This window comes from Lonchura striata, chromosome 21 (genome assembly GCF_046129695.1).
Source record: "Lonchura striata isolate bLonStr1 chromosome 21, bLonStr1.mat, whole genome shotgun sequence".
NCBI lineage: Eukaryota > Metazoa > Chordata > Aves > Passeriformes > Estrildidae > Lonchura > Lonchura striata.
The window spans coordinates 902588-927494 of NC_134623.1; the positions used below are offsets into that span (position 1 = coordinate 902588).

Here is a 24907-nt window from a genome sequence, read left to right on the forward strand (position 1 = left end):
CGCATTGTGGCTGCCGGATTCCCATTGGTTGCATCGCCGCGTGGGGGCGGGGCGCGCCGGCGATTGACGTACGCCCCAACCAATGAGCTTCGCGGGCGGTGCATCGGCGACCAGTCGTGGCGCGGCGCGGGCGGGGCGGGCGCGGCGCGCGGCGCGCCGGAAGCGGCCGGGCCGGGAAAATGGCGCCGAGCTCGAAAGCGGAGCGGGGCGGCCCCGGAGGGAAACGCGGGACGGCGGGGCCGGCCGCGCCCGGCACCGCGCCCCGGGGCCGCCGCGAGCACCTCGTCCGGCAGCTCGACCGCGTCCGGGTGCGCGCGGCGGGCTGGGGGGTGCGGGGATGGGGGGGGGCGCTGAGGGAGGGATGGGGGCGGCTGAGGGGAAACGGGGCCGGGCTGAGGCGGGGGCTGTGAGGGGTTCTGAGGGGGCTGTGAGGGGGATGTGAGGGGCTGTGAGGGGCTCTGAGGGGGCTGTGAGGGGGATGTGAGGGGATGTGAGGGGTTCTGAGGGGGATGTGAGGGGGATGTGAGGGGCTGTGAGGGGGATGTGAGGGGTTCTGAGGGGGATGTGAGGGGGATGTGAGGGGCTGTGAGGGGCTCTGAGGGGTTCTGAGGGGGCTGTGAGGGGCTCTGAGGGGGCTGTGAGGGGCTCTGAGGGGGATGTGAGGGGGATGTGAGGGGCTCTGAGGGGTTCTGAGGGGGCTGTGAGGGGGATGTGAGGGGCTCTGAGGGGGCTGTGAGGGGGCTGTGAGGGGGATGTGAGGGGCTGTGAGGGGGATGTGAGGGGTTCTGAGGGGGATGTGAGGGGGATGTGAGGGGCTCTGAGGGGTTCTGAGGGGGCTCTGAGGGGTTCTGAGGGGGCTGTGAGGGGGATGTGAGGGGTTCTGAGGGGGCTGTGAGGGGGATGTGAGGGGTTCTGAGGGGGCTGTGAGGGGGATGTGAGGGGTTCTGAGGGGGCTGTGAGGGGCTCTGAGGGGGCTGTGAGGGGGATGTGAGGGGTTCTGAGGGGGCTGTGAGGGGGCTGTGAGGGGGATGTGAGGGGCTCTGAGGGGGATGTGAGGGGGATGTGAGGGGTTCTGAGGGGCTCTGAGGGGGCTGTGAGGGGCTCTGAGTGGTTCTGAGGGGGCTGTGAGGGGTTCTGAGGGGGCTGTGAGGGGTTCTGAGGGGGTGCAGACACGGTGGAGGGTCTCCAAGATGGGGTGGGGGAGCTGAGGGGGGAACTCCGGTCTGGGGGTGTCTGAGGGGTTTGGGGGGTTTCTGAGGGGTCTGGGGGGCCCTGAGGGTTTTGGGGGGTCCTGAGGGGTTTGGGGTGTCTGAGGGGTTTGGCGGTGTCTGAGGGGTCTGGGGGTGTCAGGGGGACGTTTTGGGGGTCCCTGACCCCCCGTGCCCCCCAGCTCAGCGGGCAGCTCTCGCCCCGGCTGTTCCGGAAGCTTCCGCCGCGCGTCTGCGTCGCCCTCAAGAGCATCGTGGACGTGGAGTTCCTGTGGGCAGGGTGAGGGGGGACCCCAAACCTGCGAGAGGGACCCCAAATCTGCAGGGGGGGACCCCAAATCTGCAAGAGAGACCCCAAATCTGCAGGGGGGGACCCCAAACCTGCGAGAGGGACCCCAAATCTGCAGGGGGGGAACCCAAATCTGCAAGAGAGACCCCAAATCTGCGAGAGAGACCCCAAATCTGCAGGGGGGGGCCCCAAATCCTCTGGGGTCCCCATGTCCCTGGGGGCTCTGGGGTGACTCTTCCTCTGTGTGTCACCCCTGTTCTGTGTGTCCCTTTGTCACCTCTCTGTGCCCATTTTGGGGTCCCTGTGTGCCCTCCCTGCCTCATCTTGGGGTTCCTTTTTCACCTCCCTGCCCCGTTTTGGTGTCTCCCCGATTCTGTGTGTCCCTTTTTCACCTGCCTGGCCCCTTTTTGGAGTCCCTTTTTCACCTCCCTGCCCCGTTTTGGGGTCCCCAGGCACATCTTCCTGGGCTTCTCCAAGTGCGGCCGCTACGTCCTGTCCTACACCAGCAGCTCCGGGGACGACTTCTCCTTCTACCTGTACCACCTGTACTGGTGGGAGTTCAACGTGCACAGCAAGCTGCGCCTGGTGCGGGCTCCCGGGGCACCTGGGGACACTGGGGGACACTGGGGGACACCTGGGGACATCCTGGGGGCACCTGGGGACATCCCAGGGACAGCTGGGGACAGCCAGGGCACACCTGGGGACAGCCTGGGGGCACCTGGGGGCTCCTGGGGACAGCCTGGGGGCTCCTGGGGACAGCTGGGGACAGCCAGGGCACACCTGGGGACAGCCTGGGGACACTGGGGGACAGCCTGGGGGTACCTGGGGACACTGGGGGACACCTGGGGACATCCTGGGGGCACCTGGGGACACTGGGGGACACCTGGGCACACCTGGGGGCACCTGGGGACATCCCAGGGACAGCTGGGGGCACCTGGGGACATCCCAGGGACAGCTGGGGACACCTGGGCACACCTGGGGACACCCTGGGGGCACCTGGGGGCTCCTGGGGACACTGGGGGACACCCGGGCACACCTGGGGACAGCCTGGGGACACCTGGGGACAGCTGGGGACATCCCAGGGACATCCCAGGGGCAGGCAGGGACCCCGGGGCCCCTCAGGTGACGGCGGTGCCGGCCCCGCCCCGCCAGGTGCGCCAGGTGCGGCTGTTCCAGGACGAGGAGATCTACAGCGACCTGTACCTGACGGTGTGCGAGTGGCCCGGGGACAGCGACAAGGTCATCGTCTTCGGCTTCAAGTGGGTGCCACCTGCCCTGCCGGGGTGCCCGGGGGTGGTCTGGGTGTGCCCGGGTGTGCCCGGGTGTGCCAGGCGCCCCGGGTGTGGCCCAGGTGTACCTGGGTGTGCCCCGGGTATGCCCAGGTGTGCCCAGGTGTGCCAGGCGCCCCGGGTGTGGCCCAGGTGTACCCGGGTGTGCCCCGGGTGTGCCCGGGTGTGCCCCGGGTGTGCCCGGGTGTGCCAGGCGCCCCGGGTGACGCCCCGTGTCCCGCGCCCCGTGCCGCAGCACGCGCTCGGCGCCGGGGCTGCAGGTGAGCGCCATGCTGATGAGCGACGAGAACCACCGCGACATCTACGTCAGCGCCGTGGCCGTGCCCCCGCCGCGGCACTGCCCGGCCTGCCGGCGGGCTGGGGAGACCCCCGGTGAGCCCCCTGAGCCCCCTGAGCTCCCCCCCATCGGCGTGGGGGTTCTGGTTCTTTGGGGAGGGGGCCGGGGCGCCCCGCTGACGCCCCCCGCCCCCAGGCGAAGCCCCCCGGGCGTGCCTGCGGCACGGCTTCCTGCTGCACACCAAGTTCCAGGTGGTGTACCCCTTCCCCACCTTCCAGCCCGCCTTCCAGCTGCGCAAGGACCACGTCGTGCTGCTCAACACCAGCTTCTCCCTGGTGGCCTGCGCCATCGCCGTGCACCCCGCGGGTACCGGGACCCCCGGGACCCCCCCCGGGACCCCCTGAGCTTCCCCTGGGACCCCCTGAGACCTCTGGGACCCCCTGAGACCTCTGGGACCCCCTGAGCTTCTCCTGGGACACCCTGAGACCTCTGGGACCCCCTGAGCTTCTCCTGGGACACCCTGAGACCTCTGGGACCCCCTGAGCTTCCCCTGGGACACCCTGAGACCTCTGGGACCCCCTGAGCTTCTCCTGGGACCCCCTGAGACCTCTGGGACCCCCTGAGCTTCCCCTGGGACACCCTGAGACCTCTGGGACCCCCTGAGCTTCCCCTGGGACACCCTGAGCATCCTGAGTCCCCTGGGACCCCTTCCCGGGACCCCCTGAATCCCCCTGGGACCGCTGGGACCCCCCCGGGACCCCCTGAATCCCCCTGGGACCCCCTGAGCCCCCTCCCGGGATCCCCAAAACCTCTCGAGTTCCCCAGAGCTGCCCAAACCCATGGGGAGATCCCAGAACCCTCCAAGCCCCCCTGGGACCCCCAAAACCTCCCGAGCCCCCTCGACCCCCCCCCCCAGGACCCCCTGGGACCCCCAAACCCTCCCGACCCCCCAGGACCCCCCGGGACCCCCGCTGACCCCCACGTCCCCCGCAGGTGACAGCAGCTCCCAGCAGATCCTCTACCGGCGCCGGAACCCCCCGGGCCCCGGCCGGAGGGGGGAGGACGCCCCCCCGGAGCCCCCCGAGCAGCTGGAGGGGTCTGGGGGCTTCCCCCCGGCCGCGCAGCCCCCCCCGGGACCCCCGCAGCCCCCCGAGCTGCCCCCGGACCCCCCGTCCCTGGCGGTGGCCAAAGCCAAGGAGTTCGTGGCCGACCTGTTCCGGAGGGCCCAGGGCGCCGGGGGGGGGCCCGGGGGGGGTCCCGGGGAGGGGGGCGATGACCCCCCGCCCTCCCCCCGCGGGGCGCCCCCCGAGACCCCCCCCCCGGCGCCCGGGAGCCCCCCGGGGGACCCTCCCCACCCCGGGACCCCCCCCGAGCCCGGCTACGTCAACTACACCAAGCTGCGCTACGTGCTGGAGCCCGGGGAGCCCCCCGAGGGTGAGTGGGGGTCCCGGGGGGTCCCGGGGGGGGCTGGGGGCGCCCCCCGGCTCCGGGGTGACCCCCGTGCCCCCCCCAGAGCTGGAGGATGACAAAATCTCGCTGCCCTTCGTGGTGACCGACCTGAGCGGCCGCAGCCTGAGGCCGCTGCGGGAGCGAGCCACGGCGCAGGTGGGGCTGGGGGACCCCGGGACCCCCGAGGGTGGGGCTGGGGGGACCCCAGGGGACCCCCAAGGCTGGGGGGGGCAGGGCGGCGCTGACCCCCGCCCCCAGGGGCAGTTCCTGACCGTGGAGCAGCTGACGCTGGACTTCGAGTACGTCATCAACGAGGTGATCCGCAACGACGCCGCCTGGGCCCGGCAGTTCTGCTCCTTCAGCGACTACGACATCGTCATCCTCGAGGTGGGCAGGGACCCCCGGGACCCCCCCCGGGGCACCCAGAGACCCCCCGGGACCCGTGAGAGAGACCCCCGGGTCACCCAGGGACCCCTGGGACCCGTGAGAGAGACCCCCGGGTCACCCAGAGACCCCTGGGACCCCTGGGACCCCCGAGAGAGACCCCCCGGGACCCCTGAGAGAGACCCCCCCGGTCACCCAGAGACACCTGAGACCCACCCTGAGACCACCCAGAGACCCCTGGGACCCCTGAGAGAGACCCCCGGGTCACCCTGGGACCCCTGGGACCCCCGAGAGAGACCCCCGGGTCACCCAGAGACCCCCCGGGACCCCCGAGAGAGACCCCCGGGTCACCCAGAGACCCCTGGGACCCCTGGGACCCCCGAGAGAGACCCCTGGGACCCCCTGAGAGACCCCCGGGTCACCCAGAGACCCCTAGGACCCCCGAGAGAGACCCCCGGGTCACCCAGAGACACCTGAGACCCCCTGAGAGACCCCCCCGGTCACCCAGAGACACCTGAGACCCACCCTGAGACCACCCAGAGACCCCTGGGACCCCTGAGAGAGACCCCCGGGTCACCCTGGGACCCCTGGGACCCCTGAGAGAGACCCCCCCGGTCACCCAGAGACCCCCCGGGACCCCTGAGAGAGACCCCCGGGTCACCCAGGGACCCCTGGGACCCCTGGGACCCCCTGAGAGACCCCCGGGTCACCCAGAGACACCCGAGACCCACCCTGAGACCACCCAGAGACCCCACGGGACCCCTTAACACCCCTGGGTACCCCCAGACCCCCCTGGGTGCCCCCAAACCCCCCTGGGTACCCCCAAACCCTGACCAGCCCCCCTGGGTACCCCCAGCCCCCCCTGGGTACCCCCAAAACCCCCCTGGGTACCCCGAGACCCCACCCAGCCCCCCTGGGATACCCCCAAACCCCCCTGGGTACCCCCAGCCCCCCCTGGGTACCCCCAAACCCCACCCAGCCCCGTGTGTGCCCCCAGGTGTGCCCCGAGACCGGCCAGGTGGTGATCAACATCGGGCTGCTGCTGCTGGCCTTCCCCTCCCCGGACGAGCAGGGGCAGCTCCGGTGAGCGGGGCGGGGGTCCCCCGAAGCCCCCCGGGGCCCGCCCGGTGCTGACCCCCCCTTGGCAGCCCCAGGACGTACCACACGAGCCTCAAGGTGGCCTGGGACCTCAACAGCGGCGCCTTCGCCACCGTGGGGGTGGGCGACCTCACCGAGGTCAGGGGCCAGACCAGGTGAGGGGCAGCGGGTTCGGGCTGGGGGACACCTGGGGGGATTTGGGGTGCTCGGGTGGGGCTGGGGGCGCTGGTTCCATTCTGGGGGTGCTGGGTGAGACCCCCGGAGCGCTTCTTGTGCTTCTGGAGGGGCTCAGGGACCCCTCCCCGAACTCTCTGTGCCCCACCCTGAGCCCCCTTAAACCTCCCTGAGCCCCCCCCCAAACCTCCCCAAATCCCCCCAAACCTCCCCAAATCCCCCCAAACCTCCCCAAATCACCCCAAACCTCCCCGATCTCCCCCCAGATCCCCCCAAATCACCCCGAGCCCCCCTCGGCAGCGCCCGTTCTTGGGGTGCCCCAAACCCTGCAGGGCATCAGCGCCCGTGGGGACCCCGGGGTCCCTCTGGGGGTCCCTGTGGGGTCTGGGGGTCTCTCTGGGGTTTTGGGGGTCCCTGTGGGGGTCTCTCTGGGGTTGTGGGGGTCCCTGTGGGGTCTGGGGGTCTCTCTGGGGTTTTGGGGGTCCCTCTGGGATCTGGGGGTCTCTCTGGGGGTGTGGGGGTCCCCGTGGGGGTCTCTCTGGGGTTTTGGGGGTCCCTGTGGGGGTCCCCGTGGGGGTCTCTCTGGGGTTTTGGGGGTCCCCGGGGTCCGGCCGCCCCCGACCCGCCGCGGCAGCGGCAGCGTGTGGAGCTCGTACCGCAAGGGCTGCGTGGACACGGTGATGCGCTGGCTCGTGCCCGAGGCGCCCGGGCGCGGCGTGCACAGGATGACCAACGAGGCCCTGCACAAGGGTGGGCAGGGGCTGGGGGGTCCTGGGGGGTCCTGGGGGAGTTTGGGGGTCCCTGGGGGGGTCTGGGGAGTCCCTGGTGGGGTCTGAGGGGGTCCCTGGGGGAGTCTGGGTGGTCTTAGGGGAGTTTAGGGGGTCCTGGGGGGGTCTGAGGGGGTCCTGGGGGAGTTTGGGGGGTCCTGGACGGGCTGGGAGGGGTCCCTGGGGGGGCCCCGGATGAGTCTGGAGGGTCCCTGGGTGGGTCTGGGGGGTCCTGGGGGAGTTTGGGGGTCCCTGGGTGGGTCTGGGGGGTCCTGGGGGAGTTTGGGGGTCCCTGGGTGGGTCTGGGGGGTCCTGGGGGAGTTTGGGGGTCCCTGGGTGGGTCTGGGGGGTCCTGGGGGAGTTTGGGGGGTCCCTGGAGGGGCTGGGGGGACCCTGGGGAGGTCTCAGGGGGTCCTGGGGGAGTTTAGAGGGTTCTGGAAGGGTCTGGGGGGGATCTGAGAGCTCCCAGGGGTCCTGGGGGAATTTGGGGACCTTTGGGAGGGTCCTGGGTGATTTTCTGGGGGTCGTGCCTGGGTCTGGGGTCTCCCTGCCCCTCCCCCATCGCTGCTTTTCCCCTCCCCTCCCCCCCAGGCTGTTCCCTGAAGGTTCTGGCGGACAACGAGCGCTACACCTGGATCGTGCTGTGACACCTGGGGACACCTGGGGACACTCCTGGGAACATCTGGGAACACCTGGATCCTGCTGTGACACCTGGGGACACCCCTGGGACACCCCTGGGAACATCTGGGAACACCTGGATCCTGCTGGGACACCCGGGGACACCTGGGGACATCCCTGGGACACCCCTGGGAACATCTGGGAACACCTGGATCCTGCTGGGACACCTGGGGACATCCCTGGGGACACCTGGATCCTGCTGGGACACCCGGGGACACCTGGGGGGGACACCTGGGAACACCTGGATCCTGCTGTGACACCTGGGGACACCTGGGGACACCCCTGGGAACATCTGGGAACACCTGGATCCTGCTGGGACACCCGGGGACACCTGGGGGGGACACCTGGGAACACCTGGATCCTGCTGTGACACCTGGGGACACCCCTGGGAACATCTGGATCCTGCTGTGACACCTGGGGACACACCTGGGACACCCCTGGGGATACCCAGGGCGTCACCTGGGGACACACCTGGACCCCGCTGTCACACCTGGATCCTTCTCCACATGGACACGGACCCAGCCCCGCCCCCTTTGGGGCCTTTCGTTTCCTTTTTTCCCTTTTTTTCCCTTTTTTCCTTTTTTTCAATGTTTTTCCCTCTCCTTTTGCCGTTCAGTGTTTTACGCTGGCGGTGGGCGGGGGGAGGATCTCAAATCCCCCCTCCCCAAAATAAAAACTCCCATTTCCACCTCGGGCCACTTCTGGATCAGCTGGGATTTGGGGTCATTTCGGGGATTTTGGGGGCAGATTTGGGGTCATTTCAGGGATTTTGGGGGCAGATTTGGGGCTCATTTCAGGGATTTCGGTGACAGGGATTTGGGGCTCATTTCGGGGATTTCGGTGACAGGGATTTGGGGCTCATTTCGGGGATTTCGGTGACAGGGATTTGGGGCTCACTTCGGGGATTTTGGGGGCAGATTTGGGGCTCATTTCGGGGATTTTGGTGACAGGGATTTGGGGCTCATTTTGGGGGCAGATTTGGGGGCAGATTTGGGGCTCACTTTGGAGATTCTGGGGGCCAGGATTTGGGGCTCATTTTGGGGATTTTGGGGGCAGATTTGGGGCTCTTTTCGGGGATTTCGGTGACAGGGATTTTGGGCTCATTTCGGGGATTTTGGAGGCAGATTTCGGGCTCATTTTGGAGATTTCGGTGACAGGGATTTGGGGCTCACTTCGGGGATTCTGGGGGCAGATTTTGGGCTCATTTTGGGGATTTTGGGGGTGACCCCGTGCAGGCAGGGCCGGCCCGACACCGCCGTTGCTTTTTATTCCTTTTACAAAGAAGCTACAAAAGGTAAAAAACAGCGTCTGCAGGGGGGGGCGAGGGGGCGGGGGGCACGCGCGGCGGGGGGGGGGCGCGGGTGAGACCCCCGCCCACCCCCGCCCCCCCCGCGCCCCCCGCCCCCCCAGGAATTCCAGGCTTGGCTCCAATTTCCACACGGGCGGCCACGGACACAGCCCCTCCCCCCGGGGGGGGCAAAAGCACAAAATGATCGAAAAACGCCAAAATCGAGTACGGGGGGGGAGGCGAAGCGCGGGGGGGCCCGACATGCGGGGGGGGAGGGGAGGGGAGGGGGCGTAAGGCAGCGGGGGGGGTTGGCACTGCGGGGGAGGGGCAGGGCGGGGGGGGGTCCCCGCGGGGATTTTCGCCCTCCCCCCCCCGCGGCGTCCCCGTCCCCCCCCGCGGGACCCCCGGCCCCGGTCGGGCTTTGGCGCGGTCCCGGTCCGGTCCCGGTCCCGGCACGGTTCCAGTCCCGGTGCCGATCCCGGTCGTGGCGCGGTCCCGGTCCGGTCCTGGTCCAGGTGCGGTCCCGGTCCCGGCGCGGTTCCAGTCCCGGTCCGGTCCCGGTCCTGGCGCGGTCCCGGTCCCGGCACGGTTCCAGTCCCGGTCCGGTCCCGGTCCTGGCGCGGTCCCGGTCCGGTCCCGGTCCAGGTGCTGATCACGGTCCCGGCACAGTCCCGTCCCGGTCCGGTCCCGGTCCAGGTGCGATCCCGGTCCCGGCGCGGTTCCAGTCCCGGTCCGGTCCCGGTCCAGGTGCTGATCCCGGTCCCGGCACGGTCCCGTCCCGGTCCGGTCCCGGTCCCAGCGCGGTCCCGGTCCCGGCACGGTTCCAGTCCCGCTCCGGTGCTGGTCCCGTCCCGGTCCCATCCCGGTCCGGTGCCGGTCCCGGTCCTGGCGCAGTTCCAGTCCCGGTGCCGGTCCCGGTCCTGGTCCGGTCCCAGTCCCGGTGCCGGTCCCGGTCCTGGCGCGGTTCCAGTCCCGGTCCGGTGCCGGTCCCGGTCCCGGTGCGGTGCCGGTGCCGGCGCGGTCCCGATCCCGATCCCGGTCCCGGTGCGGTGCCGGTCCCGGTGCCGGTCCCGATCAGGTCCCGGTGCCGATCCCATCCCGGTCCCGGTGCGGTGCCGGTCCGTAAGGCACGAGCGGCCCCCGCGGGGGCTCAGCTGGACGGCAGCGCCGGCACCAGGAGCCCGCGCGGGTCGGCCCGGGCCAGCTTGGCCGGCGGCGGCTCCAGCGCCGCGGGGCCGGGGCCGGGGCCGGGGCCGGGGCCGGGGCCGGGGCCGGGGCCGCCCGGCAGCCGCAGCTCCGGCGGCAGCTCCGGCGGCAGCTCCGGCGGCAGCTCCGGCGGCAGCTCCTCGTCGCTCTCGTCGTCCTCCTCGTCCTCCTCATCTGCGGGGAGCGGCTCAGACACCGGGACCGAGACCCGAGACCCGGGAACCGGGAACCGAGACCCGAGACCCGAGAACCGAGACCCGAGACCCGAGAACCGAGAACCGAGACCCGAGAACAGAGACCCGAGACCCGAGACCCGAGAACCGAGACCCGAGAACAGAGACCCGAGACCCGAGACCCGAGACCCGAGAACCGAGAACCGAGACCCGAGAACCGAGAACCGAGACCCGAGACCCGAGACCCAAGAACCGAGACCCGAGAACAGAGACCCGAGACCCAAGAACCGAGACCCGAGAACCGAGACCCGAGACCCGAGACCCGAGAACAGAGACCCGAGACCCTCCCCGTTTTCGGGGGTCACCCACCTTTGTCAGGGTCCTGCGGGTTCAGGGAGCTCGTGAGGTTGGCGAACTGGGGAGGGGGAGCAAAGGGGGGGGTCAGATTCGGGATTTTGGGGGGCTGGGGGAGGGTCACGCCACTAAACCCCCCCAAAAAGTGTCACCCCAAAACCCCCCAAAAGCGTCACCCCAAAACCCCCCACCTGAGCCCCAAAAACCACCCTGAACCCCCCAAACCTGCCCTGGACAACCCAAAACCTCACCTGAGCCCCCCAAAACCTGCCCTGAATCCTCCAAACCTGCTCTGAACCCCCCCAAACCTCCTGTGAGCCCCTAAAAACCAGCCTGAGCCCCCCCAAACCTGCCCTGAACCCCAAAATCCTGCCCTGAGCCCCCCCAAACCTGTCCTGAACCCCCCAAAATCCTGTCCTGAGCCCCCCAAATCTGCCCTGGACCCCCAAAAATCCTGCCCTGAGCCCCCCCAAACCTGCTTTGAACCTCCCCAAACCTGCCCCGAGCCCCCCAAAATCCTGCCCTGAACCCCCCAAACCTGCCCTGAGCCCCAAAATCCTGCCCTGAACCCCCCAAAATCCTGCCCTGAACACCCCAAACCTGCCCTGGACCCCAAAATCCTGCCCTGAACCCCCCAAAATCCTGCCCTGAGCCCCCCAAACCTGCCCTGAAGCCCCCCAAACCTGTCCTGAGCCCCCCAAACCTGCCCTGAACCCCCCAAAACTGCCCTGAGCCCCCCAAAATCCTGCCCTGGACCCCCCAAAATCTGCCCTGATCCCCCCAAACCTGCCCTGAGCCCCCCAAAATCCTGCCCTGAGCCCCCCAAACCTGCCCTGAAGCCCCCCAAACCTGTCCTGAACCCCCCAAACCTGCCCTGGACCCCCCCAAACCTGCCCTGAAGTCCCCCAAACCTGTCCTGAACCCCCCAAACCTGCCCTGGACCCCCCCAAACCTGTCCTGAGCCCCCCAAAATCCTGCCCTGGACCCCCCCAGGTGCCCCCCAGGTGCCCACCTCGCCCATGACGGCGATGGGGCAGGTGCCCCGCGCCCGCGCCACGCGCTGCTCCACCAGGTAGTACATGTACTCGTCGTAGAGCAGGCGGATCAGGTGGAAGGAGCCGAAGCTGGCGGCGCTGCGCAGGGTCAGGTCCCGGATCACCATGGAGCTGGGGGACGGCCACGGGTCAGGGGGCAGGGGTCAGGGGTCAGGGGGCAAGGGTCAGGGGGCACTGGGGCTCAGGGGGCAGGGGGCAAGGGTCAGGGGTCAGGGGGCACGGGGCAGGGGGCACGGGGGGCACTGGGGGTCAGGGGGGCTGTCCCCGTCATTTGGGCTGGTTTTGGGCGCTCCCCGTGTGATTTTGGGCTAGTTTTGGGCTGGATTTGGGCTGTCCCTGTGTAATTTCGGGCTGGTTTTGGGCTATTTTTGGGCTATTTTTGGGCCGGTTTTGGGCTGGTTTTTCAGCTGTCCCCGTGTGATTTCAGGCTGGTTTTGGGCTGGTTTTTGGCCCGTTTTTGGGCTGGTTTTGGGCCGTTTTTGGGCTGGTTTTTGGGCTTTTTTCCGCCTGATTTTGGGCTGTTTTCGGGCTGTTTTTTGAGCTGTCCCCATGTGATTTCGGGCTGTTTTTTGGGCCGTTTTCAGGACGTTTTTGGGCCGTTTTTGGGCTGTTTTTCGGGCTGGTTTTGGGCCGTTTTTGGGCTGGTTTTTGAGCTGTCCCCGTGTGATTTCAGGCTGGTTTTGGGCTGGTTTTTGGCCGTTTTTGGGCTGGTTTTGGGCCGTTTTTGGGCTGGTTTTTGGGCTTTTTTCCGCCTGATTTTGGGCTGTTTTCGGGCTGTTTTTTGAGCGGTCCTCATGTGATTTCGGGCTGTTTTTTGGGCCGTTTTCAGGACGTTTTTGGGCCGTTTTTGGGCTGTTTTTTGGGCTGGTTTTGGGCCGTTTCTGGGCTGGTTTTTGAGCTGTCCCCATGTGATTTCAGTCCGTTTTTGGGCTGTTTCTTGGCCCGTTTTTGGGCTGATTTTCGGTCCGTTTTCAGACCGTTTTTGGGCTGATTTTTGGGCCATTTTTCGGGCTATTTTCAGTCAGTTTTTGGGTTGATTTTCGGTCCATTTTCAGGCCGTTTTTGGGCCATTTTCGGGCTGTTTTTGGTCCGTTTTCAGGCCGTTTTTGGGCTGATTTTTGGGCCATTTTCAGGCCGTTTTTGGGCCATTTTCGGGCTGTTTTTGGGCCGGTTTTGGGCCGTTTTCAGGCCGTTTTTGGGCTATTTTTGGGCCATTTTTCGGGCTATTTTTGGGCCATTTTCAGGCTGTTTTCGGGCCATTTTTGGGCTATTTTTGGGCCGTTTTTGGGCCATTTTGGGCCCGTTCCTCGCCGCTCACCTGTAGAAGGACCACTTGAGCAGGAAGAGCTTGGCGGCGCGGGGCAGGCCGGGCGTGCCCAGGTGCGGGCGCAGCACCCGCGCCACCACGGCGTCCAGCCAGGCCGCCCACTGCTCCAGCGAGTGCTGCTGGCCCAGCGTGGCCTTGAAGTCCTGCTCCAGGCGCTGCACCACGCGCGCCTCGCAGCGGCACACCCAGGCCGCCTGCTCCTGCGGGGGCACGGCCGTTCGGGACACCGGGACAGCCCGGGAGAGCCCGGCAACGGCACCGGGAACCGGGAACGGCACCGGGAACCGGGAACGGCACCGGGAACCGCCCCCGGGATCGGGAACCGCCCCCGGGATCGGGAACCGCCCCCGGGAACCACCCCCGGGAGAGCCTGGGACAGAGCCCGGCACCGGGAACCGGGAACGGCACCGGGAACCGGGAACGGCACCGGGAACCGGGAACGGCACCGGGAACCGCCCCCGGGAACCGGGAACGGCACCGGGAACCGGGAACGGCACCGGGAACGGCACCGGGAACCGGGAACGGCACCGGGAACCGGGAACGGCACCGGGAACCGCCCCCGGGATAGCCCGGCTCCGGGAACCGGGAACGGCACCGGGAACCGCCCCCGGGAACCGGGAACGGCACCGGGAACCGGGAACCGCCCCCGGGAACCGCCCCCGGGAACCGGGAACGGCACCGGGAACCGGGAACGGCACCGGGAACCGGGAACGGCACCGGGAACCGGGAACGGCACCGGGAACCGCCCCCGGGAACCGGGAACGGCACCGGGAACCGGGAACGGCACCGGGAACCGGGAACGGCACCGGGAACCGCCCCCGGGAGAGCCCGGGAACCGGACAGAGCCCCGGAACCGGCACCGGGAACCGCCCCCGGGATCGGGAACCGCCCCCGGGAACCGGGAACAGCCCCCAGGAACCGGGAACGGCACCGGGAATAGCCCCGGAGAGAACCCCGGGAACCGCCCCAGGGATCGGGAACCGCCCCAGGAACCGCCCCCGGGATCAGGAACGGCACCGGAGAGAGCCCGGGAACCGGGAACGGCACCGGGAATCTCCCCCAGCTCAGGGGCTGCGGATCCGGGAGGGCAGTGGGATATTTTGGGGTCCCCATCCCCATTTTGGAGTCCCCTCATCTCCATTTCAGCGCCCCCCCAGCCCGTTTCGGGGTCCCCATCCCCACTGTGTGCTCCCCAGCCCCATTTCGGGGTCCCCCCGCCCCATTTTGGGTCCCCCATCCTGTTTTGGGGTCTCCCATCCCCATTTCAGTGCCTCCCATCCCTATTTTGGGTGGAGGGTGTTTTGTGCCCTCCCATCCCGTTTTTCGGGGTCTCCACCCCTTTTTGGGGTCCCCATCCCATTTTTCAGGGTCCCCATCCAGTTTTTGGGGTCCCCACCCCCTTTTTCACGGCCCCCACCCCATTTCCGGGGTCCCCACCCTGTTTCCAGGGTCCCCAGCCTGTTTCCGGGGTCCCCAGTCGGTTTCCGGGGCCCCCACCCCATTTTCGGGGTCCCCACCCCATTTTCGGGGCCCCCACCCCATTTTCCGGGGCCCCCATCCCATTTCCGGGGTCCCCACCCCATTTTCGGGGTCCCCATCCCATTTTTCGGGGTCCCCACCCCATTTTCAGGGTCCCCAACCCATTTTTCGGGGTCCCCATCCCATTTTTCGGGGTCCCCACCCCATTTTCGGGGTCCCCATCCCATTTTTCAGTGTCCCCACCCCATTTTTCAGGGTCCCCACCCCATTTTCAGGGTCCCCAACCCATTTTTCGGGGTCCCCATCCCATTTTTCGGGGTCCCCACCCCATTTTCAGGGTCCCCATCCCATTTTTCAGTGTCCCCACCCCATTTTTCAGCGTCCCCACCCCATTTTTCAGGGTCCCCACCCCGTTTCCGGGGTCCCCACCCCATTTTTGGGGTCCCCACCCCATTTTTTGGGGTCCCCACCCTGTTTTCAGTGTCCCCACCCCATTTTTCAGCGTCCCCACCCCATTTTTCAGGGTCCCCACCCCGTTTCCGGGGTCCCCATCCCATTTTTCGGGGTCCCCACCCCGTTTTCGGGGTGCCCAGCCCGCTTTCGGGGTGCCGGACCTGCACGTTGGCGAAGTCCACGCGGTTGAGGTCGCTGAGCATTTGGCTGATCTGGGCCGTGTTCTGCAGCACGGCGCGCGCCGCCTGCGCCAGGTGGTTCAGGGACGTGTAGCGGCGCAGGGTCTGCGCGAAGGCGCCCGCCGCGGCGGCCTGCGGGCAGGGGGGCACCTCAGAGACCCCCGGAGACCCCCAGAGACTCCCAGAGACCCCCAGAGACCCCCGGGAACCCCCAGAGACCCCCTGGAGACCCCCGGAGACCCCCAGAGACCCCCGGGAACCCCCAGAGACCCCCGGGGACCCCCGGGAACCCCCGGAGACCCCCAGAAACCCCTGGAGACCCCCAGAGACCCCCAGAGACCCCCAGAAACCCCCGGAGACCCCCAGAGACCCCCAGAGACCCCCGGGGACCCCCAGAGACCCCCGGGGCACCTCAGAGACCCCCGGGAACCCCCAGAAACCCCCGGGGACCCCCGGGAACCCCCAGAGACCCCCAGAGACCCCCGGGGACTCCCGGAGACCCCCGGGTATGCCCAGAGACCCCCGGAGACCCCCAGAGACCCCCGGGGACCCCCAGAAACCCCCGGAGACCCCCAGAAACCCCCGGGGACCCCCGGGGACCCCTGGAGACCCCCAGAAACCCCCGGGAACCCCCGGAGACCCCCAGAAACCCCCGGGAACCCCCGGAGACCCCCCAGAGCACCGCAGGGCCCAGCAGAGGCGGCTGTACCTGGGCGAGCGCCCACCCTGCGGGGACCTGTGGGCACAGGGGGGGCTCCCCCAGGGCATGGGGGGCACCTCAGGACCCCCCCAGACCCACCGTGAGCCCCCCCAAACGTCTGCGGGACTCGGGGGGACACCCCCAGAGCCCCCCAGGGTTCCTGAAAAGGACAGGACCCCCCCAAAGAGACCCCAGGGTCCCCCCAAACCCATCTGCAAGACACCTAACTCACCCCCAAAGCCCCGGGGACCCCCCTAAAAGCCCCGGGGACCCCCCAAAAAGCCCCGGGGACCCCCCAAAAAACCCCCCGGGCCCCCCACACGCACCTTGACCCGCACCAGCTCCTCGGGCATGCTGACCATGGCGTTGCCCAGCCAGCTCTCCAGGCTCTTGGCGAAATTCCGGATGGCCTGGGTGAGGGCACCTGCAACGGGGGCACGGCAGGGTTTGGGGGGCACGGCAGGGTTTGGGGGGCACGGCAGGGTTTGGGGGGGCACGGTGAATTTTTGTGGGTTTGAGGAAATCTCGGTCTCGGTTAGGGGGTTCATGCTGGGTTTGGGGGCGTCCCTGGGAGGTTTTAGGGTTTTTTTTGGGTTTTTGGGGGTTTCTTGGGGGGTTTAGAAAATCTGGGGGGGATTTTGGAAGGTTCTTGGGGGGGGTTTTGGGGTCGTGCCAAATCCAGGAGGTTCCTGAGGGGGTTTTGGGGACCCCTGGGGGGGTTTTGTGGGTTTCTGGGACCCATGGCAGATTTGGGCAGTTCCTGGGGGGCTCCCGGGGGGTTTTGGGGTGTGTATCTGTGATTTTGGGGCCGTGCCGGGTTTGGGGGGTCCCTCAGGAGTTCCTGGGGGGTTCCCGGGGGGTTTTGGGGTGTGTATCTGTGATTTTGGGGCCGTGCCGGGTTTGGGTGGTCCCTCAGGAGTTTTTGGGGGGTTCCCAGGGGGTTTTGGGCTGTGTATCTGTGATTTTGGGGCCGTGCCGGGTTTGGGGGGTCCCTCAGGAGTTTTTGGGGTTCCCGGGGGGTTTTGGGGTTCGGGGCTCACTGGGGATGGGGCGCAGCACGTCGGGCACCAGGATCTCCACCAGCCCCTGGTAGAGCGCGTGGTCGCAGTCGCGCACCCAGCGCAGGACGGGCTCCAGCCGCGCCAGCAGCAGCAGCCGCCGCCGGGGCAGGCGCCGCTCGGCCTCCTCCTGCCTGGGGGCGCAGAGGGGTCACCCCGAAACCCGGGAGACCCCCAATCCCCGGGGAGAGGGGCTTTGGGCTCCCCCCCAAAACCCCCGGGGAGAGGGGCTTTGGGCTCCCCCCGAAACCTGGGAGACCCCAACCCCCGGGGAGAGGGGCTTTGGGCTCACCCCAAAACCTGGGAGACCCCAACCCCCACGGAGAGGGGCTTTGGGCTCCCCGAAACCTGGGAGACCCCAACCCCCGGGGAGAGGGGCTTTGGGCTCCCCCCGAAAACCGAGGGACCCCCAACCCCTGGAGGCAGAGGGAACGGGGTCACCCCAAAACCCGTGATCCCCCAAATCTGCTGTCCCACGTACCCCCCCCCAGCCCTCAAACCCCCTCCCCAAAACTCGGGGACCCCCCTCGAGTTTCGGGGCCCCCTCCTCACGCGTCGCTCTCGCCGCTGCAGCGCCAGAAGCTTTTCCAGAGCGTCTCCACCAGCGAGAACTGCAGGTTGATCATCACGTCCACGATGGCCTTTTGGGGGGCACAGCGGGCTCAGGGGGGTCCCCCGGTGCGGGGAGGGGTCGCTGCGGGGTTCGGGGGGCTCCCCCACCTCGCAGTGCTCCCGGTAGAGCTGCTGGAACGCCCGCACGTCCTCCGGCCCCGCGCCCTCGGGGAGCCCCTTGCCCTGCACGTCGATCTCGGGGAACTCGGGCAGCGAGCGGGAGGCGTCTGCGGGGATTTGGGGGTGTCACGAGGGAACCCCAAAATCCTCGGGGATTTGGGGAGGCGATTTTTGGGGGGGCACTCACCCAAGAACTGCTGGTACTGCTGCACCTGGGCGCTGATGTCGGGGACGCCGGGGGCGGCCGGCGCCGAGGAGACGCCGGTTGGTGACCCCCCCCTCCATTTTCTGCACGGGTTTGAGGCTGTGGGGGGGCCAGGAGGGGTGAGGGGCGCCGGCGGGTTTTGGGGGGCTCCCGGGGGTTTCGGGGGGCTGCTCACCGCTGTTTCTGCGCGAAGGGCTGCTGCCGCATGGCCAGGTGCTGCTGGTCCTCCACCAGCCGCAGCAGCGCGAGCCCGCCTTGATGCGCAGCCCGTAGTAGTGGTACTTGGAGTTCCCCCTGGAAAACGGGGGCGCTCGGGGTTACGGGGGTTTTGGGGGGATTTTGGGGGAGTTGGGGGAGTTTGGGTGGATTTTGGGGGATTTTTGGGGGATTTTTGGGGGTTTTGGGGGCTGACCCCCCCGGGCACTTCGGGGGTCTCCCCTGGCTGGGGTGCAATGGCGCCCTGCGCCCAGCAGGCGGCGCTGCGGCGGCGGCGCTCACCGCGGGATTTGGGGGAATTTTGGGGGGAATTTGGGAATTTTTTTGGGGGGTTTCTTTGGGGGTATTTTCGGAATTTTTTTGGGATGTTCTAAGGATTTTTTGGGGTATTTTAAAAATATTTTCGGGATTTTTTTAGGATTTTTTTGGGGGTATTTTCAGGATTTTTTTTTGGGATATTTCCAGGATTTTTGGGGATATTATCAGGATTTTTTTGGGGTATTTTCAGGATAGTTCCAGACTATTTTCAGGATAATTTCAGGATAACTTCAGGATTATTTTCAAGATTATTTTCAGGAGGTTTTCAGGATATTTGGGAATATTTTCAGGATAATTTTGGGATATTTTTGGGACACTTTCAGGATAATTGGGGATAATTTCAGGATATTTTTGGGATAATTTCAGGCTGTTTTCAGAATACTTTCGGGACATTTTCAGGACAATTCAGGCTGTTTTCGGGACATTTTCTGGATATTTTCGGGACATTTTTCAGGATAAATTCAGGCTATTTTCGGGACATCTCCTGGATAGTTTCAGGATATTTTCAGGATAATTTCAGGATATTTTTTGGGACATTTTCTGGATAATTTACGGATAATTTCAGGCTATTTTGGGATATTTTCAGGATTTCAGGCTATTTTCAGGATAATTTCAGGACAATTTCAGACTGTTTTCGGGATAATTTCGGGACAATTTCAGGCTATTTTTGGGATATTTTCAGGATAATTTCAGGCTGTTTTCGGGATAATTTCAGGATAATTTCAGGCTGTTTTCAAGATAATTTTGGGATATTTTCAGGATAATTTCAGGACAATTCCTGGGTGTTTCCGGAACAATTTCAGGCTATTTTCGGGACAATTCCCGTCTGTTTTTGGGATAATTTTGGGGTAATTTCAGGCTATTTTCGGGACAATTTGGGGACAATTCCGTCTGTTTTTGGGATAATTTTGGGGTAATTTCAGGCTATTTTCGGGACAGTTTGGGGACAATTCCCGGCTGTTTCTGGGACAATTTGGGGACAATTTGGGACAATTTGGGGACAATTCCCGGCTGTTTCCGGGACAATTTGGGGACAATTCCCGGCTGTTTCTGGGACAATTTGGGGACAATTTGGGGACAATTTGGGGACAATTCCCGGCTATTTTCGGGACAATTTGGGGACAATTCCAGGCTGTTTCCGGGACAATTTGGGGACAATTTGGGACAATTCCCGGCTGTTTCCGGGACAATTCCCGGCTGTTTCCGGGACAATTTGGGGACAATTCCCGGCTGTTTCCGGGGACAATTTGGGGACAATTCCCGGCTGTTTCCGGGACAATTTCAGGCTTTTTCGGGACAATTCCCGTCTGTTTTGGGATAATTTTGGGGTAATTTCAGGCTATTTTTGGGACAATTTGGGGACAATTTGGGACAATTCCTGGCTGTTTCCGGGACAATTTCAGCTATTTTCGGGACAATTCCCGTCTGTTTTTGGGATAATTTTGGGGTAATTTCAGGCTATTTTCGGGACAATTTGGGGACAATTCCCGGCTGTTTCTGGGACAATTTGGAGACAATTCCCGGCTGTTTTCTGGACAATTTGGGGACAATTTGGGACAATTCCCGGCTATTTTCGGGACAATTTGGGGACAATTCCCGGCTGTTTCTGGGACAATTTGGGGACAATTTGGGGACAATTCCCGGCTATTTTCGGGACAATTTAGGGACAATTCCCGGCTGTTTCTGGGACAATCTGGGGACAATTCCCGGCTATTTTCGGGACAATTCCCGGCTGTTTTTGGGACAGTTTGGGGACAATTCCCGGCTGTTTCCGGGACAATTCCCGGCTGTTTCCGGGACAATTTCAGGCTATTTTCGGGACAATTTGGGGACAATTCCCGGCTGTTTCCGGGACAGTTTGGGGACAATCTGGGGACAATTCCCGGCTGTTTCCGGGACAATTTCAGGCTATTTTCGGGACAATTCCCGTCTGTTTTTGGGATAATTTCGGGGTAATTTCAGGCTATTTTCGGGACAATTTGGGGACAATTTGGGGACAATTCCCGGCTGTTTCCGGGACAATCTGGGGACAATTCCCGGCTGTTTCCGGGACAGTTTGGGGACAGTTTGGGGACAATTCCCCGGCTGTTTCCGGGACAATTCCCGGCTGTTTCCGGGACAATTTCAGGCTATTTTCGGGACTATTTAGGGGACAATTCCGGCTGTTTCCGGGACAATTTCAGGCTATTTTCGGGACAATTTGGGGACAATTCCCGGCTGTTTCCGGGACAGTTTGGGGACATCTGGGGACAATTCCCGGCTGTTTCCGGGACAATTTCAGGCTATTTTCGGGACAATTCCCGGCTGTTTCCGGGACGTTTGGCAGACCTGGTGCCGAGGCGCCGCGTGCGCAGCCCCATGAAGACGGAGCGGATGAGCTTGCCGAAGGAGGCGGCGTTGACGGGCTCCAGCTTGTGGCCCTGGCAGTGCAGCAGGTAGTGGCAGTAGAGCGCGCTGCGGGGCAGGCTCACGCCCTCGGCCGTCTCGTAATTGTCCAGCAGCCACTGCACCTGCGGGCACAGGTCAGCGCGCCCCGCAACGGCCCTGAGCCCCGAAAAAAACAGCCCGGAATGGCCCTGAACCCCGAGAATCCAGCCCGGAACGGCCCTGAACCCTGAAAAAACCAGCCCGGAACAGCCCTGCACCCCGAAAAAACCAGCCCGGAACAGCCCTGAACCCTGAAAAAACCAGCCCGGAACAGCCCTGAACCCCGAGAATCCAGCCCGGAACGGCCCTGAGCCCCGAAAAAACCACCCTGAAATAGCCCTGAGCCCCAAAAAAACCACCCCGGAACGGCCCTGAACCCCGAAAAAACCAGCCCGGAACGGCCCTGAACCCCGAAAAAACCAGCCCGCAACGGCCTGAACCCCGAGAATCCAGCCCGGAACGGCCCTGAACCCTGAAAAACCAGCCCGGAACAGCCCTGAACCCCGAAAAAACCAGCCCAGAACAGCCTGAACCCTGAAAACCCACCCTGAAATAGCCCTGAACCCCGAAAAAACCAGCCCGGAATGGCCCTGAACCCCAAGAATCCACCCCAGAACGGCCCTGCACCCCGAAAAAACCAGCCCGGAATGGCCCTGAGCCCCGAGAATCCAGCCCGGAACGGCCCTGCACCCCGAAAAAACCAGCCCGGAATGGCCCTGAGCCCCGAGAATCCACCCCGGAATGGCCCTGAACCCCGAAAAAACCAGCCCGCAACGGGCCCGGCACCCCGAGAATCCAGCCCGGAACGGCCCTGAGCCCCGAAAAACCACCCTGAAATAGCCCTGAGCCCCAAAAAACCAACCCCGGAACGGCCCTGAACCCCAAGAGACCACCCTGAAATAGCCCTGAACCCCGAGAATCCACCCGGAAGGCCCTGAACCCTGAAAAACCAGCCCGGAACGGCCCTGAACCCTGAAAAACCACCCTGAAATAGCCCTGAACCCCGAAAAAACCAGCCCGAATGGCCCTGAACCCCAAGAATCCACCCCGGAAATGGCCCTACACCCCGAAAAAACCACCCCGGAACGGCCCTGCACCCCGAGAGACCACCCTGAAATAGCCCTGAGCCCCAAAAACCACCCCGAAACTCCCCTGCGCTCCGAAAAGCACCCTGAAACGGCCCTGCTCCCCAAAAATCCCCACCCGGAAACAGCCCTGCTCCCCGAATCCCAGCATCCTGAAACCCAAACCCCCCGATCTCCCCCCAAACCCCCCCGATCTCCCCCCCAATCCCCGATTTCTCCCCAAACCCCCTCAATCCCCCCCCAGACCCCCAATCTCCCCCCAAACCCCCCAATTTCCCCCCAAATCCCCCCCCAGACCCCCAAATCTCCCCCCAAACCCCCTGATTCCCCCCAATCCCCCCCAGACCCCCGATCTCCCCCAAACCCCCGAAATCCCCCCAGACCCCCCTATCTCCCCGCCAATCCCCCAATTTCTCCCCAAACCCCCCGATCCCCCCCAAATCCCCTTTAGCCCCCCAATTTCTCCCCAAACACCCCCCAAATCCCCCCCCAGACCCCCCGATCTCCCCCCAAACCCCCTGATTTCCCCCCAAATCTCCCCCCAAACCCCCCAATCTCCCCCAAACCCCCCCGATCCCCCCCCGAATCCCCTTTAGGCCTCCCGATTTCTCCCCAAACCCCCCCCCGATCTCCCCCCAAACCCCCCCGATTTCCCCCAAATCCCCTTTAGCCCCCCCGATTTCTCCCCAAACCCCCCAAATCCCCCCCCAGACCCCCCGATCTCCCCCCAAACCCCCAATTTCCCCCAAATCTCCCCCAAACCCCCCCGATCTCCCCCCAAACCCCCCCAATTTCCCCCCAAATCCCCTTTAGCCCCCCCAAATCCCCCCCAGACCCCCCCAAATCTCCCCCCAGACCCCCCGATCTCCCCCCAAACCCCCCCAATTTCCCCCCAAATCCCGTTTTAGGCTCCCCCAAACCCCCCCCAGACCCCCCGATCTCCCCCCAAAGCCCCTGATTTCCCCCCCAATACCCCCCCAGACCCCCCAATCTCCCCTCAAACCCCCCCAATTTCCCCCCAAACCCCCCCCAGACCCCCCGAACTCCCCCCAACCCCCCCAATTTCCCCCCAAATCCCCTTTAGCCCCCCAAATCCCCCCCAGACCCCCCAAATGCCCCCCGCTGCCCGTCTCTCACCGTGGCGGGCGAGGCGCGGGTGGTGTGTGCGTAGGCCGCCCCCCCGCCGCCCCCGTAGCCCCCCGGGATGGCGAAGCCGCCCCCGCCGGGGGTCGCGGCCCCGCCCGCGGGGGGCGCCGCGGGGGGGGGGCGGGCGGCGCCCCCCAGGATGGGCGCCCCGCCCCCCGCGCCGCCCCCCCCACGAACAGGGCGCCGCCGGGGGGGCGGGGCGCCCCGGAGGGGGCGGGGGGCGCCGGGGGGGGGGGAGGGGGCGGCGGGGGGGGCTGGGCTGCACCGGGGCCGCCCCTCCCCCCCCTCGAAGTAGCCCCCGAGTTCTGGGCGAAGAGAGGAGCCTCGGCGAACGGGAACGAGCCCGAGCGGCATGCGGGAGAGGGGAGGGGAGAGCCCTCAGTGGGGGGGGGCGGGGGGGGGAGGGGAGACCCCGAGGGGTGGGGGAGGGTAAGGGGGGGAGGGGAGAGCCCTCAGGGTGGGGGAGGGCAGGGGGGGAGACCCCCGAGGGGTGGGGGGAGGGGAGAGCCCTCAGGGTGGGGGAGGGCGGGGGGGAGACCCCGAGGGGTGGGGGAGGGGAGAGCCCTCAGGGTGGGGGAGGGCAAGGGGGGGGTCAGCAGGGGTGGGGAGGGGTCCCGGGGGTGGGGAGGGGTCTCGGGGGGGTCCGGCAGGTTTGGGGTGGGGAGGGTCTCGGTGTCTTGGGGGTCAGGAAGGTTTGGGGGTGGGGAGGGGTCTCGGGGGTGGGGAGGGGTCAGTGAGGGTGGGGAGGGGTCAGTGGGGGTGGGGGGAGGGGTCTCGGGGGAGGGGTCTCGGGTGTGGGGGAGGGTTCTCCGGGGTGGGGAGGGGGTCTCGGGGTGGGGGAGGGGTCAGTGAGGGTGGGGAGGGGTCTCGGGGGTGGGGGAGGGTCTGGGGGTGGGGAGGGGTCTCGGGGGTGGGGGAGGGGTCAGTGAGGGTGGGAGGGGTCTCAGGGGTGGGGGAGGGGTCAGTGAGGTGGGGAGGGGTCAGTGAGGGTGGGGAGGGGTCTCGGGGGTGGGGGAGGGGTCTCGGGGGTGGGGAGGGGTCTCGGGGGTGGGGAGGGATCTCAGGGGTGGGGGAGGGGTCAGTGAGGGTGGGGAGGGGTCTCAGGGGTGGGGGGAGGGGTCAGTGAGGGTGGGGAGGGGTCAGTGAGGGTGGGGAGGGGGTCTCGGGGGTGGGAGGGGTCTCGGGGGTGGGGAGGGGTCAGTGGGGGTGGGGGGGTTCTCGGGGGTGGGGAGGGGTCTCGGGGGTGGGGAGGGGTTGCTGGTGGGGAGGGGGTCTCGGGGTGGGGGAGGGGTCAGTGAGGGTGGGGAGGGGTCTCGGGGTGGGGAGGGGTCTCAGGGGTGGGGAGGGGTCAGTGAGGGTGGGGAGGGGTCTCAGGGGTGGGGAGGGGTCAGTGAGGGTGGGAGGGGTCAGTGAGGGTGGGGAGGGGTCTCGGGGGTGGGGAGGGGTCTCGGGGGTGGGGAGGGGTCAGTGGGGGTGGGGAGGGTCTCGGGGGTGGGGAGGGGTCTCGGGGGTGGGGAGGGGTCTCGGGGTGGGGGAGGGGTCTCGGGGTGGGGGAGGGGTCAGTGAGGTGGGGAGGGGTCTCGGGGTGGGGGAGGTCAGTGAGGTGGGGAGGGGTCTCGGGGGTGGGGAGGGGTCTCGGGTGGGGAGGGGTCTCGGGGTGGGGAGGGGTCTCGGGGGTGGGGAGGGGTCAGTGGGGTGGGGGAGGGCTCGGGGGTGGGGAGGGCTCTCGGGGGTGGGGGAGGGGTCTCGGGGTGGGGGAGGGGTCTCTCACATGCCGCCGGGGGGGGTGTAGGCCCCATCCCCCCCCTCCACGAAGGGGGCGGGGAAAGACGTGCTGCACCGGGGGGAGCTGCTGCACCTGGGGGTGCGGGGTGGGGCTCAGGGGACCCCGAC

General features: G+C 66.4%; 3 protein-coding genes across 3 annotated transcripts in view; 2 read left to right on the top strand and 1 right to left on the bottom strand.

Moving 5' to 3' along the window:
- The first annotated feature begins 179 nt into the window (after positions 1–179).
- On the top strand, positions 180–8301 carry LOC110481531 (DDB1- and CUL4-associated factor 15). Its single transcript, XM_077787656.1, has 13 exons — positions 180–308; positions 1391–1488; positions 1950–2082; positions 2650–2756; positions 3022–3158; positions 3259–3429; positions 4057–4497; positions 4577–4668; positions 4771–4899; positions 5894–5979; positions 6045–6149; positions 6803–6918; positions 7527–8301. The coding sequence occupies exons 1-13, from the start codon at positions 180–182 to the stop codon at positions 7580–7582; spliced, it is 1800 nt and encodes a 599-aa protein (XP_077643782.1). The 3' UTR covers positions 7583–8301.
- A 1446-nt stretch (positions 8302–9747) lies between these two features.
- Positions 9748–23149, bottom strand: RFX1 (regulatory factor X1; the record flags this gene model as incomplete). The annotated part of the gene is given in 15 exon segments (XM_077787657.1): positions 9748–10281; positions 10650–10695; positions 11647–11800; positions 13008–13216; positions 15110–15259; positions 16154–16251; positions 16868–17019; positions 17438–17526; positions 17606–17724; positions 17805–17880; positions 17882–17921; positions 17998–18067; positions 18070–18116; positions 20685–20866; positions 23006–23149. Coding segments are annotated over 15 exon segments (1806 nt in total), but the record flags the coding sequence as incomplete, so codon positions are not given.
- A 4-nt stretch (positions 23150–23153) lies between these two features.
- KRI1 (KRI1 homolog) overlaps positions 23154–24907 on the top strand; it is a 14677-nt gene continuing 12923 nt past the window's right edge. Inside the window, 1 exon segment of the mRNA XM_077787658.1 lies at positions 23154–23213. Coding sequence (XP_077643784.1) covers positions 23154–23213 — 60 coding nt within the window.

Bases quoted from the DNA above. Each gene is read 5' to 3' on its own strand.
- LOC110481531 (XM_077787656.1), top strand. From the start codon at position 180: ATGGCGCCGAGCTCGAAAGCGGAGCGGGGCGGCCCCGGAGGGAAACGC. The intron at 3,159-3,258 runs GTGAGCCCCCTG...CCCCGCCCCCAG, and splicing joins GCGGGCTGGGGAGACCCCCG to GCGAAGCCCCCCGGGCGTGC. The intron at 3,430-4,056 runs GTACCGGGACCC...CGTCCCCCGCAG, and splicing joins CATCGCCGTGCACCCCGCGG to GTGACAGCAGCTCCCAGCAG.